General features: G+C 46.7%; 3 protein-coding genes and 1 long non-coding RNA gene across 4 annotated transcripts; 3 read left to right on the top strand and 1 right to left on the bottom strand.

Moving 5' to 3' along the window:
- Positions 1 to 178: 178 nt before the first annotated feature.
- Positions 179 to 958, bottom strand: LOC136528284 (eukaryotic translation initiation factor 1A-like). The gene has a single exon (XM_066521223.1). It carries the CDS (start codon positions 848 to 850, stop codon positions 416 to 418), a length of 435 nt encoding a protein of 144 aa, XP_066377320.1. The 5' UTR covers positions 851 to 958; the 3' UTR covers positions 179 to 415.
- A 563-nt stretch (positions 959 to 1,521) lies between these two features.
- LOC136525580 (uncharacterized transcriptional regulatory protein TBS1-like) lies at positions 1,522 to 1,941 on the top strand. Its single transcript, XM_066518523.1, has one exon. It carries the CDS (start codon positions 1,522 to 1,524, stop codon positions 1,939 to 1,941), a length of 420 nt encoding a protein of 139 aa, XP_066374620.1.
- Positions 1,942 to 4,193: 2,252 nt separating this feature from the next.
- Positions 4,194 to 11,737, top strand: LOC136525581 (uncharacterized). Its single transcript, XM_066518524.1, has 5 exons — positions 4,194 to 4,889; positions 5,020 to 5,707; positions 7,710 to 7,725; positions 8,107 to 9,522; positions 11,683 to 11,737. The coding sequence occupies exons 1-5, from the start codon at positions 4,194 to 4,196 to the stop codon at positions 11,735 to 11,737; spliced, it is 2,871 nt and encodes a 956-aa protein (XP_066374621.1).
- A 136-nt stretch (positions 11,738 to 11,873) lies between these two features.
- LOC136526735 (uncharacterized) lies at positions 11,874 to 14,233 on the top strand. Its single transcript, XR_010776568.1, has 4 exons — positions 11,874 to 11,980; positions 12,080 to 12,111; positions 12,224 to 12,372; positions 13,537 to 14,233. It is a non-coding gene; the product is annotated as an uncharacterized lncRNA (long non-coding RNA).
- Positions 14,234 to 15,346: the final 1,113 nt, after the last annotated feature.

A 15,346-nucleotide genomic window follows, 5' to 3' on the forward strand; every position in this document is an offset into this window, starting at 1 on the left:
CATAAAAAGGAAAGCAGATAAACCCTCCTTTTGTATGAATTCATGAATCAAACAGTATGATTGACTGGATTTTAGATTTTTGAATGCATCAGTAGTTCACTACATTTCGAAAATATTAGACTCGACGAAAACTGGGTCTAATTGGCAAATCAATCAATATATAAGAGAACACAATCCAGAACAATAATAACTTTAGCATAGAACATCCTGTGACAGCATATACCAGATTAAAAACGAAATTATCCGCGATTATTTAACCACCTCAATCCTATTACAAGATCACACAGGCAGGATTGTGATCCACGCAGGCAGGATTACGAATCCACAACAGCCAGCCCAGCCTAAACCATACCACCACATACTAGAACACAAAGTCACACAATAATAAAGCAGCCCGCAAGGAGAGACAGAATTCTTAGATCTTGTCGATGTCCTCGTCCTCGAACTGGATGTAGTCGCTGCCCTCCTCGCCGTCCTCGGGCCCATCGACGTCGACGCCCTCGTTGAGCCTGAGCGTCTCGGGAAGCTCCCCGTAGGCCTTGAGCAGGCGCGCCTCGTCGTTCATGTACTTGAGGATGACGTCGGCCTTGTCGTCCTGGTAGTCGCGGAGGCCGACGAGGACGATGTCCCCGGCCGCGATCCAGACCTTCTTGTGCATCTTGCCCCGGATGTGGCAGAGGCGGCGCGTGCCATCGACGCAGACGGCCTCGCACCGCCCGTTGCCGAGCATCCGGGTCACCTGCGCGTACTCCTGCCCGTCTTCCTTGAAGACGAGCTCGCGCTTGTCGTCGTCGGCCTCGTTCTTTCCCCTCTTCCGGTTCTTGCCTCCCTTACCCTTGTTCTTCGGCATCTTCGCGGAGGACGAGAGCGACGAGACGAAACCCTAGGCGCGAGATCGAGGTGGGGAAAGGGAGCGGTGCGGGTTGCGGTTCATGGGTGTGCTGTGTTAGGAGGAGAGGGTGCGGGGCGGCGGCGAGTTTATAGGGTGAACGCGTGGGGAGGAGGGGTGGAGGCGTATGGTCCGTTGGATCTAGGGTTGGGCGGCGTGGACCGCTGGGATAGGGAGGGCGGGGTCTCTGTTTCTGGATAAGGTCTCGTTTGGTTAGCATGTACTCCGCTCCGCGTGCCTTTTCAACAACGGTTCCGTCTCCCTCTCTCCCACAGGAAAAAAACGAGTCCATCTCAAAATAAATACACATTAAGCTTTCTCACGAGGAGCTAATCCATGTGTTCCTAAACAATTGTTACTGTTGATGTGAATATCGTAAGTTTGACTCGATTTATAGAAAATGTTCCGACACGGACACCTGCAGGCCCCATGACCATAAATCCCCCCACGAACGGATCCGGATGGGCCAACCCAAAATAACACCAGAATCAATCGCCCTGACCGGCCTTTTCGTTCGCCGGCCGCACGCACTCTCGCTCGCTCGCACCTCGATCAATGGAGACGTTTGGCGCGGCGGTGGACGGCGAGGACGATTTTTCCTCGACCAGCAACCAGACCAAGGTGACGACTTCATGTCCGACGATGACGACGAAGACTACTTTATGTCCGACGATGACGACGAAGACTACTTTATGTCCGACGATGATGACGATTACTGGTCGACGCAAGGTGACAACGACGACTTCATGTCCGACGACGACAACGAGGACGAGGAGTACCCCTTCCCCGTGCACGCGGCGTCCGAGGCGGCGATCGCGGCGCTGGAGGCGGCCGAGGCGCTGGCCGACGACTGCTGCCCGGTCTGCCTGCAGGACGGCGGGGAGGCGCCGGTGCCGGAGCCGGCAGCGCGGCCGTGGAGCCGGGTCGCGCCGTGCGGGCACCGGTTCCACGCCACGTGCGTGGAGAAGTGGCTGAGGGTGAAGCTGAGCTGCCCCCGTGTGCCGGTGCCCGGCTGCGGTCCCTCCTGCACCCACCGCCGCGCGCCGCCGTGACGCTGCACCGGAGCCCCCGCGCCCGATCCCGGCATCGTGGAGGAGTTCTTGGCGATGGGTTACGAGGAGTCTCTCGTGTTCGACAAGAGCCCGCGGTGGATGGAGTACATGGCCGACCTTCACCAGGAATTCTTCCCTTTGGCCGGCCGGTGCAGCATGAGACTGGATTAGGGATCTTTCTTGCTTGAACAAAGTGCTGCTGCAAAACTCTGCAAACTAATCATGGCGGAAGATCTCTAACGACCACCCCGGCCCCTTCCTTTTTCTCTTGACTGAAATTGTTGGAGCGTAGTAGCGTTAGGTGGTCACGTGGGCTGGTTTTGACTCTTTTGCTGGGCTCCCTAGGGTGTGCAACCCGTGTACATACATAATTTTTGCTAATTGCTGTTCTAGGTAGAGCGGTAGACTATCAGCGTGTTTGGTTTGGAGATCCAGCTGATCTGGAATGGAGTGGTGTGGTGCAGCATGGAAAGGAATCAGTTGGCTGGTTCGTATCGTTGCTGGTTCGTGAAGAAGTACTACTGGCTGATTCGTGTGAAAGAAAAATAATATTCCGACTGAAAATTTACGATCGTTTACGACGAGCCACAGCCAAACAAACAGCTGCAGGTCGTCCGATGCTTTCTAGTGGAACGAACTCGTCCGAGATATTTGCCTTTCTGTTGGACTACACAGAATGGCCTGGTGACGGACGACTTCATTCCGAGACGCAAATCAAACGTTTTGATTAGGATCGGATGATTCCGGATGCCCTCACGACACAAACCAAACGCTTTGTATGTCTTCATTGACTATTTTGTTCATCTGCAGCCTAATAAGTAGTAATAATCTATTATTTGCCACATGCATGGCCCACAAGTGTTTTTTTTAACCAGGCAAGTTTGATTTCGGCCCAAGCTATATGTTTGGCTATAAATATTCTACTTCCCCACCCACTTTCTTTTTTGTTACATCTGTGTCCTCTTATTTGCTTGTTTTATTTAAAATACGGTATTATCTTGTCTGACTTTATTTGATTCTATCATGATGTTTTCATTTTTAGTATATTCTTACCAACAATTCTTACAATCGTTCAAATATACTATTATTTATTTCAAATTCTATAACCACAAGTTTTTTTGTTCTAATAACATTATTTCACTGTTTTCATAGAATTTTCAATATGGTTAATGGTGCAACTTTGCATATATTTTTATTATACCGAAACATGTTTTATTTATTGATACATTGGGTCTGACTGCCGCTGTGAAGCTAGTACATATTCTCATATAAAGCTGGAACATTTTTATTCCTACTAATATTTTTTCTCATGAAGCTAGCACAAATTCCTCTTTGGAGCTAGAACATTTTTCCTTGAAGCCGAAACAATTTACATGTGACGATGGAATATTTTTTTATTGCTAATCTAGGATATTTTAAACCCAAATATAGTTACACAAAACATTATTCTTCATGAGAAGAAAAATATGTGATGTTGGAACAGTAATCTTCACGAAAAAAAAAGTTTTACAACAAAATGTAATCTAAATATACTCAGTGGTCAGTGGGTGTTGTTTTAAAGCTTTTAGGCCCTGTTTGGCTTGCTGAAACTTGGCTGAAAAACACTGTTCTGGCTGAATTATTGTGAGAGAAAACACTGTTCCGGCTGAAAAAAACAAACCGAATAAGCCGGTTTCTGGGTAAGCCGAACAGAGCCTCACACAATAGTATAGTTATAATTGAATCTGTGTTGCTGAGCGCTTGAGCCTGCTTTCTACCTCAGTGCGCACTAGCCAGCTACGGCCTGCAGCCTAGTACTCCCTTCCCACTGTCCACGAAAAAATATAATTTTAGCACAGTACCATGGTTTAGTATCTTAAATTTAATCAATTATAGATAAAAAAATATTAATATTTATGATATTAAATAAATATAATTAAATTAATTATGAAATGTATTTTTATAATAAATGATTTTGTAGCCATAAATGTGAATAATATTCACTAAAAAATTGGTCAAACATGAACTATTTTTTGTAGCATGTAACACGTAGTTGTATTCTTCTGTGAACGGAGGGGAGTACGATGGAAATCGAGCCCAATAGCAGAGATATCGGACGGCTGATAAATCGAGTGAGCCGACGCCAAGAAACACTCGAGTGACTGATGTATATGGTAACATTTTTAGCGGGCTATTTAAAACCAGGATGAGTTGGAAACTCAAAACCAGTTCGACGACAAGCACGCTCACACAGTGCTCCTCGCGGCACCAGCATGGTCTCCCGCGTCCGAGTTCTCAGCATCACCCATGTCCGACCACCCGCTGAAACCTCCAATCCTCTACCGGACAACGGCGACCACACCATCAAGCTCTCGCTCTTCGACACCATGTTGATCCCCCTCCAACCGATGCAGCGCCTCTTCTTCTATGAGGGTGACGACCTGCCGCCCTTCCGTGCCCTCGCCGCCACGCTCGCCGTTTTCACCCCGCTCGCCGGCCACGTCGCGGTCTCCAAGTCGGGGGACGTCGTCATCGACTGCTCCCCCGAAGTCGTTTCCCAGGGTGTCAGGTTCGTCGAAGCCGAGTACGCCGGCAGCACAGACGACATGCGCCGGCTTGCAAGCGACGCCGAGCATGACGTCGAGGCGTACGCGCAGCTCGTGCCTGCTCTCGTGGTCAGCGCGCTGCCGGTCCCTGCACTGGCCGTGCAAGTGACGATGCCCGCGGACACGGATGACAGAGGCGGGATCGGAGCCGTGGTGGTCGGCGTGTCCATGAACCATGGAATGGCCGACGGCCGGGCGCAGTGGGAGTTCATCCGGGCGTGGGCTGCCGCAGCTCTGGGCGGCTCGCCGGCCTTGCTGGGGACCCTGCCGCCGGTTTTCGACCGCGCGGTGATCAACAGCCACTCCAAGGCAGACGCGGTGGCGCGCAAGTTCGTGCGAATCTTTGCGCCAGCGTTGCCGACGGTGAGTTTCTTCGTTATGTCAGCAGTCAATTCAGCGTATTTAACTGTCATTTTTTTATAGAATATTTTGTATTTAGTAGTTTGAAAACTTGAATGGAATTCGTGTTGCAATTACATCATTATCTGAACAGTTGAACGCACTCCCCGGACCGGACCTGACACAACAAGGGAGAAGGACCTACCTGCTCAGCGCCAGCCAGATCCTGTCGCTGAAGCAACGCATTTCACTGCAGAGCAAACGCGCCGACGGCGACAACGCACCGGCCGCCGTAGCGAAGCCCCCGACCACCTACGCCGCCGTGGCGTCCCTGGTCTGGACATCCGGCATCCGCGCCAAGAACGCCCTGAGCCGCGCCGAGGACGACGCCTACCTGTCGTTCGCCGCGGACTGCCGCGCGCGCCTGCGCCCGCCCATGCCCGCCGCCTTCTTCGGCAACTGCGTCAAGCCGTGCTACGCGAGGGCCACGGTGGGCGAGCTCAGGGACGGCGGCGTGGGCGCGCTCGCGCGCGCCGCGTCGGCGGTGCGGGAGGCGGTCCGGGAGCAGCTGGAGGACCCGCTGGGCGACGTCGACCGGTGGCTGGAGCGCTACCAGGCGGTCCCACAGGACAGGTTCGTGCAGATAGGTTCGTCCAACCGGTTCGCCGCGTACGAGACGGACTTTGGTTGGGGCAAGCCAAGCCGGGTGGAGCTCGCAGCTGTGTTCGTCAGGGAGTTCGTGGCGGTGGTCGGGGCGCCGGATGGCGCAGTGCAGGTGTGCGTGGTGCTTGACCGGGGACGCATGGAAGACTTCGAGGCCAACTTCTTGTCGCAGTTGGACGGTTTGGAATGACTCTCCTCATTGGTAGACTGATGCTCCTATGGGATTTGCCAAATGAACTCCTCTTATTAACATCTGAATTACTTGTTTTCCTTTTTCTCCCCTTGTGTAATCTCTTTGTCCTACAATATAGTGTAGTCTAAAGATTTTAGAACAGACTAAGAAAGAATGAAAAAAAGTATGTGCCTCACTTTATTTTCTAACCAGACGCTATTATTGGCAAGATTGATGGAGATTAGTTGATAAACCTTACAGATGCAAGAATACACTATATTAGAGGGTGGAGGAAGTAGATTCATAGTGATTTTCTAAAATTGTGGGTACAATTGATATAACTAAAATTGGTTGATGGACAACTCCAAAACATCATAATTTTATACTCTCTCTATTCTAAATTATAAGACGCTTTGTTTTTTCTCTATATATACATTGATTTTACTATGTATCTAAACATAATGTATCTAAAAAAAGCTATGTATCCAAGTGAATAGCAAAAGCTATGTATCTAGAAAAACCAAAATGTCTTATAATTTGAAATGGATGGAGTAATACAGTACTTTTAATCCAGGTGCTAAACATTAAAAGGATAGTTGCATGCATGATCATAAAAATTCAAATGGGCCTAGTAGATTGTCTCCATCTATTCCTTAGATGTAGTAAACGCGAGTGGTCTATGTATGTTGTGGATGGCACCATGATGGATTGTGTTGTCTACGTGTTAATTTTCTAGTGGCACTATAATAAATTAAAAGAGATTGGGTTTGGTTGAGATAAGTGAAGAATTAATGAAATTTGAGTACCTACCATCTTTTAATGAAGTGGTCCGTCAAGTTAGATTGCTTTTGGATGTTGCTGAGGATGCTTGTGAAGCTTTGGTACCTAGTAGGTTCGATACTTCGATGGCGGTGAAAAATGACTTACTATGTGCTCATGCAAATTAAGTCACATGGAACTTTTATAAGAATTTAGTGAAGGGATCTCAAATGAATGGTAGGTCGTAATGACAATATGCTAAGGGTTGGTTCCTTTGCGAGGGAGCATTGATATTGATAAGGAGCCAATTGAACAAGTAAACCAAGAAGGCCCATCATCACGCCAAGAACTAAGCTTCATACTGGACTTATCTTATGTATCCATTCGTGAGATGGAGCAAGATTGTCCTGGTTATGATGAGGCTCATGTTAATAAGGACCACGATATAGAGACCTTTCAGGAGTAGGCGAATGGAAAAAAGGGTTCTTGATGATCAAGATGGTGACGATGAGGGAAATGAAGAAAGGGTAGATGATAATGTCCATGAGTTTCAGTGGCATGGGGGTGATGCGGTGGCAGAGGCTAGTCAAAGGCATGAACAAGTGATTGGGGAAACACAAGCATTGCCCATCATGATGAAGTCATTACATGGTCGTACCCATCAGCCATTGACTATGTCGGGCATAATGATTCCACCATTGGCATCGAAGGAGAGGAGGTAGCTTGACACTACAAGTGTAGTGGTTCTCGATGTCGGTATTTGTTCGAGAACATTCGTTTAACAAAGCTTGTGTTTCGTAAGGGTGGATAGAGGTCCATGGAGTCGAAAGCAAATAGTGAGAAGGTGTTCATCCATAAGGGTATGGTTTTTGAGAGCCTTAAAGACCTCAAGTTCTGGCTTAAGGATGATTTGGTGCAACATCACTGTACATAAGATGTGGTTCATTCGTCAACTAAGCTTAGGTAAATGGTTCGTTGCCAACAAGGCTGTGGATGGCGATGAGGTTCAGAAGTGGAGGGTCACTAGAGTGAATCAACCACACACCTGTGGTATCTTAAGGCCGTCCCAAGAACACTCTCACGACAAGGCGCATTGGTTGCTAGATAAATGGTATTGCCGACCCAAACGCTTGTGTCTCCGTGTTAATTGGATCCATTGTAGGGTTCACCAATTACCATGTAAAATTCATAAAGAATTTTTTTTATGCAGTAAGGAATATTGATTTGTCAACTATGATTTGATCTATTAGATTTCAATAAAGCATGGTAACTTACCATGTTCATTTTTTAATCGTCACATCCTAAAATATAAGTGAGTTTGCCCCAAAATTAAACTATTTCAAGTTTGTCTAAGTTTATAGAGAAAAGTATTATCGTCTATTTAGTTGCATCAAGACGCAGGGAATGGCAACCAAATTGACTGGAAATTGGAGGCACTGCTTCCATTTGTCTTTGTTAGGCCACAAAAGGGTTGATATATTGTGTCTTCTTGGAGCGGTCGATCAGTGTTTCGCAGTGAGTCCACCCATGCTTGCCAAATGGTAGTATTCTAGCCTCCACAGTTTATATTTTACGCATTAGAAAATGGCCAACTTCGATATCATCTAGGAACCGTAGGATAATAAGTTGTTTGCAACTCAAAAGCAGTGATCAACAAGCTACCAGCACCATGAGGTCCCGGGTGCGAATTCTCGCCGTCACCCATGTGCTTCCATCCCCAGATCATCAGACTGCCATCTGGTCACCACCAGAAGCCGTCTCCGACGACGGCCATGTCAAGCTCTCGTTTATGGACGCCTTATTCGTCGACAGGGTGCCAATGCAGCGTCTCTTCTTCTACGAGGGCCCCGACGTCCCGCCCTTCCAGTCCCTCGTCCGCTCCCTGAAGTCCTCCCTCGCCGCCGTGCTCCCCGTCTTCCACCCCCTCGTCGGCAAGCTCACCCACCGCGCCTCGACGGGCGACGTCGTCGTGGACTGCTCCCCGGCCGCGGTCTCGCCAGGCGTCAGGTTCGTCGAGGCCGAGTACGCCGGCAGCATCGACGACATGCGCCGTCTCGCCGTCGGCGACGAGCACCACACGGAGGCGCTGGTGCTGCTCGGGCCGGATCTGAACGCGGGGCGCCTGCCGGCCCAGGTGCTCGCCGTGCAGGTCACGAGGCCGGCCATCGGAGCTGGGCGCGCCGGCGTGGTGATCGGGGTGTCCATCCACCACGCCGTCGCCGACGGCCACTCCGTGTGGCAGTTTATGAGGGCGTGGTCCGCTGCGTCTCGTGAGCCCGCGTTGGACTCAGACCTGGTGCCGCCACCGCCGCCGACATGGGATCGGACGGCGATCCCGTACCCCAAAGCCGGGGAAGTGGCTCGCAAGTTCTTGCGCACGGTTGCGCCGGCGCTGCCTGTGGCAAGATCGCCGTCCTTGTACACGCCACTGGACCAGCGGAGGAGAAGCTTCCTGCTCCGCGCCGACGACATCAGGTCGATGAAGCAGAGCATACTGACTCAAAGCCAGGCCATCGGTGGACACCTGGGCACATTCCCAAGCACCTACGTCGCGGTGTCGTCGCTGGTGTGGACGTCCATCGTCCGCGCAAAGTCCCTAGACGACCCCGCCGGCGGCGACGCCTACTTCCTGGTGCCAGTGGATCTCCGGCGCCGCCTCGGCCCGGCGCCGGCGGTCGACGAGCGCTACTTTGGGAACTGCGTGGCGCCGTGCTACGCGAGGGCCGCCGTGCGCCACCTGCGCGACGGCGGCGCCGGGCTGGGACACGCCGCGGCGGCTATCAGCGACGCGGTCCGCGCGCAGCTCAAGGACCCGCTGGGCGGCGCGGAGCTCTGGCTCGAGGACTTCCTCGCGTTGCCCAAGGAGAGGCTCACGTTCACGGGGTCGTCGAACAGGTTCAGGGCGTACGAGACGGACTTCGGGTGGGGCGCGCCGAGCCGGGTGGAGCTCGTGTCGCTCTTCACCAGGGAGCTGGTGCTGCTGCTGGGGGCGGAGGACGGCGGTGTGCAGGTCACCGTGTCGCTGGACCATGCACACATCGAGGGCTTCGCAGCCAACTTCATGCAGGTGTCACGACGAGGGGACGGAGCCAAAAATTTGGAGTAAATATGACGACGCAGGTGGTTGATAAAAAAATCAAAACTCGATCATTTGCTTGGGGTGTACTGCACTACTGCAGTGTTTGAAACTCATGTGTTTGTAATAAGCCAAACAAACACAGGAATGCTAAAGGACACACGTGTGTTTTAGCTTGTCTTGGCACATGAATTTTCTGTGCGTTGGATTGGCATCGTGTGTGTCTCCTTGCCACCACCGCTTCTGTCTCTGATGAGGAGGTCCCACTTTTTCTATACTGTTGAAAAATCGGGAATCGTGTCTCTTCCTTCCTGAGCGTTTCATTTCCCCTTCGTCTTCCTTCCCCCCGACCCCAACGCTTTGTTGTGCGACGCGCCCGGCGCCGTCTTAGGGTGCGCCGGTATGGGTGGTTCAGGGCGTCGCCTCCATATCTACCGCCGGGAGCCACGAGTGGACCGGATCCGCCGCTGATGGGGTGGGGGAGGCCGTTGCGTGCCTGCGGCGCCACCGGGGAAAGTCCACTGCCACCACTCCCTGTTGCCTCCGCGAGCTCGCTAGCGCTGCTGCTCGCCTGACGGCCCGGGGTCTGCAGAGCCTCCTCGCCGGTGAGGAGCGGGGTGGGCAGCAGGGCCACCACCGAGCGAAACCAGTCTCCCCTTTCAAAAAAAAAAAAACGGGAGCCTCCCTCTCTGAAAGTCTGACACCCTGGCTCCCGCGGCGTCCGGGACTGGGCTTGAGCTCACCGACGGCGGCCACGACTGGGGCTCGATCTCGCTCGAGCAGGGGCCTCGCTCGGTGGCCCTGCTGCTAACCATGGATTGTGCAGCCCTCGTACCGCAATTTTCCTGATCCTCAGCTATCTACAGCTTGCAACCCGTGTGAGGAAGAGATGTCGTTCGGTACATCTCCGGTACAATATACAGCAGCACAGTAGTCCTGCTCATGACAAAAATGGCCAAACACGGTGTGGACTAGTACTCTACTTACCGAATATTTTCAGGTTGTTTTACATAATATCCTTTCAGATTAGTTTAGAGTATTTGTTCATATTAGTTCTAGCAGTTTATATTTCCTTTGAATCATTACTTTGCTTGTGAAATGTTTATTCTATTTTTTCAATAGTTAAAAGGCATATGTGGTATTTATCTTTTATTTAGTACTCGAAATTAATAGTTCACTATGTCTGTGGTGATGCTTGTATTACTAGTGTTTTTTTTCCATTGGCTTTCTCTATTCGTAGTCATGATAGAATTTTGATATTTCTGATAGATGGCTAGGAAGAGGCGTCCTAGTTTTGTTGAGATATCAAGCTCTTATGATTTAGAAGGCCAGGATGTTGAAGATGTTCAGTGCTCGTAGTTTCCAAGTGTTGATTCTGATCTCTATCGCTCCATCTCTTGTTCTGGAACTGATTATAACTGTGATGTAAGTGTAGTGCATTTGTTTCTAATTTTTGTCCTTTTGTATGTTGGTGCACATAACATGCATGCTTAATTTGGTAATACTGAATTGATAGCTTTGACTCAACATGTTTTTTTTCCTCTTGGCATTGTTGCGCAATAGCCTTTTTAAGTCTATGTGGCATGCCTTTCCCTGTAGTAGAATTGTAGGTTCTTTAATCTGGGTGTGAACATTTTTTTAATTTAGGCTTACTATTGAGTGAGAAATGTGACCATTTTCTTTTGTTTCTGCACCTGCCATCTTTTTGACAGTCAGCAAATGCCTTGTGTATGGACTTAATCATAGTATGGACTTAATATGTAAGAACTACCAGTATAAGCTTATATCAATATATCATATGCTAGTTCACATGCCTAATGTCAAATATGAAATATATGTACAATAATTTTCTCTTTTATTTTTGTACATCTTCTTTATGAGCTTACTTATTACTTCTATACTGTTCAACTTAATGGAAGGCACTGTATATCTAGTCCATACATTTGGTATTATTGATTGTGCCTGTCAATGGTGTATGTGCACTCGTATGTATGGATATGTTTGTATTATTGTTACTGATTAATGTAATGTGAAGTGTTGAGCCGACAATTATGATTAGTTTAGTAGAGGGCAGTGATGCCATCGTTCATGTTATTTCTATATGGAGCATGGAGTTGTCATGCCAGTCTTTTTATTGTAGCACTTTCAGTAACCCTAACCCTAATCTTCCCGCCCTGCGGAGCTGATATTTTTTATCTCTAACAGTAGTGTGAGCTTGCTTTTTCTTCCAATTGTTTGTTAGTAATGATTTATGATTTTTTTAAATTTGTTGTTTTAAAATTTCATACTGTAGGACTCTTCTTCAAGTGGCAACTCAAGTTTCAATAATGTATTGTACCAACAATGCTTGAGATATGTATGTATTATTTGAAGCCTATGTCATCACTTCCTGCATGATGACAAACCTGATGACCTACAGGAGCTGGTACATTCGCTCTCATATGTGTAAGTATAGCAAGAAGTGGCTCGAAAAAACTTTTGCTAACCTTTGTCTTGTTATGAAACTTTCCTGCTCACAAGCGATTTCCTGGGACTTTATTTCAGGTACCAAAGGAGCACAACAGCCATATCAGTTGGTAAGTTTACCTGGGCACCTTTTTTTCCCTCTGTTTCAAACTCTTATCACCTCCAGGAGCTTTTGTGTATCAGATCTGCTGGAACTGATTTCCTTGTTTTGCCTGCCTACAGTTGCTCGCATCTGCTATGCACATCTCGCTGCTGCTCAGGTTGGCTAGTTCATAAAGTTCGATGAGATGTTGGAGACGTCCTCCAGCCACGACGGGCACACTTCGATGGGCATCGTCCCCATCCAGGAGCTGTCCCGTCTGCATGAGAAAGTGTGTAACTCGATGTTCTTCTGCTGAGCAGGGGAATCTTTCGTGGTTTAACTTTTTGGTGGATGGTTGGGTCTGAACCCTGGTAGTTGTGTCAGGTGGCGGTAAACGCTCCATGAACTTGTTGCGGCACTTGGTGCTTGCCTCGCCCTAGGAAGACTTAACCTGGTAGTAGGATGTTAAATTTTAGTTGTTTAAGCACCGCTGCTACAGTTATGCTTGGGTGGCTGTAATGCCGGCATGCCGCAACTATGTTGAGTGGCTTGTTGTAGCACTTGGTGCCTGCCTGCCTCAGGAAGACTTGGAACCTGTTAGGGATGTCGGTAAACCAATCTTTTTAAGCGTTGCTGATTCAATCTGAGTTGTTCTGTGTTACATGATTTCCTTGTTCAATCAGAGTTCACAAAACGTCACATCTTGGAAAATATGCTCAAGCTACTTTCCAGTTATTTTGGTGTAGTACTGTAGAAATAAGATGCATCCACAATATACTACTGCATATTAAAGTGCTTTGTCACTATTAATACCTATTGTTGATGAAAACCAAACAAACTAAAAATTTAGTTACATAATTGCAATCACCAACAATGTAAATTGCGGCTACTGGGTACTGCAATTGTAGTTCTCAGTATATGCAATTGTAGTTCTTTTTATTGTAGGACTTTCAATAACCCCAACCCTAGTCCTCCAAACTTTTCATTTGTTTATTGTGATTTGTGCCAGCACAAAGCACATTTTTGTCCTTGTCTTTTCATATAAAAAAATGTTTCTTGTGATTTGTGCTAACACAGCTTTTTCTTTATTTATTGTGATTTTTGTCAGCCCACACAAAAAAAAATTCTTTGTCCTTTCATAGAAAAAAATTTGTTTCTTGTGATTTATGTTAACACACCTTGTCCTTTGTTTATTGTGATTTGTGCTAGCACACACCAAATTTTTGTTCTTGTCCTTTCATAGAAAAAATTATTTGTTGTGATTTGTGCTAACACACCTTGTCCTTTGTTTATTGTGATTTGTGCTAGGACACACCACATCTTTGTTAATTATGATTTGTGGCGACACATTTCATATATTTGTGCTAGCATACACCACATTTTTGTGATTATGTTTTATTGTAATTTGTGCAAATAAAGACCTCAGAAGCTAAGCTCCTCCTTTTTTCTGTAGAAGTTCTGTAATACTGAATTTGAAGCATAGAGATATACTAAAAGGAGAAGAATTCAGTTGCAAACTTTGAAGAACTAGGTTATAGACCTCAGAAGCTAAGCTCCTCCTATCTGTTAATTTCTGAATTTTTAGTTAAGTGTGAATGTGTACCCTATATGTTACTATGTTCTGCATGTTACTGTGAACCATAGTCTGAATAAGATTGGAGTTACTGTATATTCTTCCTAGTTTCTGAATTTGTTACTGATTAGCTGAGATCGAAACCATCTTGTGATACGGTCACAGACTCACTTCCGTGAATCCTTTTTTTTAGTTTCATCGGAGGTGGCTCCGGATTGTACTTTGTACTTTGTGAAGCTTTCTTTGTGGAACGCTGGTTATAGAGCCGGTAAACATAGACCAGTTGAGTGCTTTTAAGTTGTACTTTGTTTGTTTATTTGCTTGTGTGTTTGTGTGTATGTGTGTGGAGGAGGCACAGGTGTGTCAGTGTTACCACGGTTTGCTTGCCTCTAAATCCTAATTGATGCACATTCTTTACTTAAGCTGCAGTAGCCATCGTGCCTAATTGAGCTCGGTCCCTCCACTAACAATGACATTGATGAAGCATTTTTGTTTTACCCTGTACTGCTTGTGTATAGCCTCATCCTCCTGTAGTTTTGGATAGCTGGGTTGTCTTGTGGCTGTTGTAGTGGAATAGTAGGAGCTCATATCTTTTAATTGTGTGTTGCATATACGCATATACTATACAAGAAAGTTGTGATTAGTATCCATTTCTTGATTGCACATTTATAAGTAATAAATTGCACACTTAAAATAATGCAATTATGGCGTTTAACATGTGCAATATCTAGTCTTTATATATAACTTTGGCACTATTTTGTTTTCCTTTCTACATTTGATTAAGCAGGAAAAACATATGTTCAAAGCTTGCCTCTGTGTTTAACATGTGAAGAATGACAAAAAATATTTATCTAGAAGAAAAACTCGTCATGTGCCAAGAGGATCTACTATCCAAAGAGCGCCAGATTGCTCACCTAGAATCAGAATTGAGGTATTGAATTACCGAGGCTGTTTGTTTTGTTTGATCAAGTTTATGGGAAATTACGCTCTTCTAGCTTTCTGAAATCTTAGATCCCCAACTTTTTTGTATCATTTGCATTATGTTTATGAGGCTTTGTTTAGTGAATGATGATATGCATCTTGTAGTTTGCATAGATTTTCGATTTGTTCCTTGTTTTTTGGTTGTGGTCAATGATGTTAGCAATATTGAGCTATGTTAATGCACCTGATTTGACATGTACACGGAGATCCACTCAGCTTTGATCTATATATGTTTTATGAAGCATCATGGCGAGTTTGATATATAGAGGAGATTGCTTGGTGTGCTTCACTGCATTTGCATAAATGCTGCGATGAGATGTCAATATTTTTTCCTTTTAGTATTGTCAATTTTTCTAATTTTAAGTGAATCATCATACTACTATTTTAGCACTGTGATTTATCTAAAAGTGAATCATACTACTATTCTAGTTTATGTAGTTTTTCTATAACTGGGAACTCTATGAATCTAAATCATGGTACTTGCAGCCAGAAAATTTAGAAATGTTTGATATTACAGTTAATGAAAGGAAGTAATGAAAGGAAGTATATCAAAATGGAAGGAAGTATAGACAATTTGGCAATGCACAGATCTCAAAATGAAACCCTTGTGTGTCAGTAAAGAATTGCAACTTCCAGTCGAGGAAGGTTTGATAATGGATTGTGGTTTCTCAATGACATTAGAAAATGATGATTGGTTAGGACGATGCGC

Source organism: Miscanthus floridulus, chromosome 19 (genome assembly GCF_019320115.1).
Source record: "Miscanthus floridulus cultivar M001 chromosome 19, ASM1932011v1, whole genome shotgun sequence".
Classification (NCBI taxonomy): Eukaryota; Viridiplantae; Streptophyta; class Magnoliopsida; order Poales; family Poaceae; genus Miscanthus; species Miscanthus floridulus.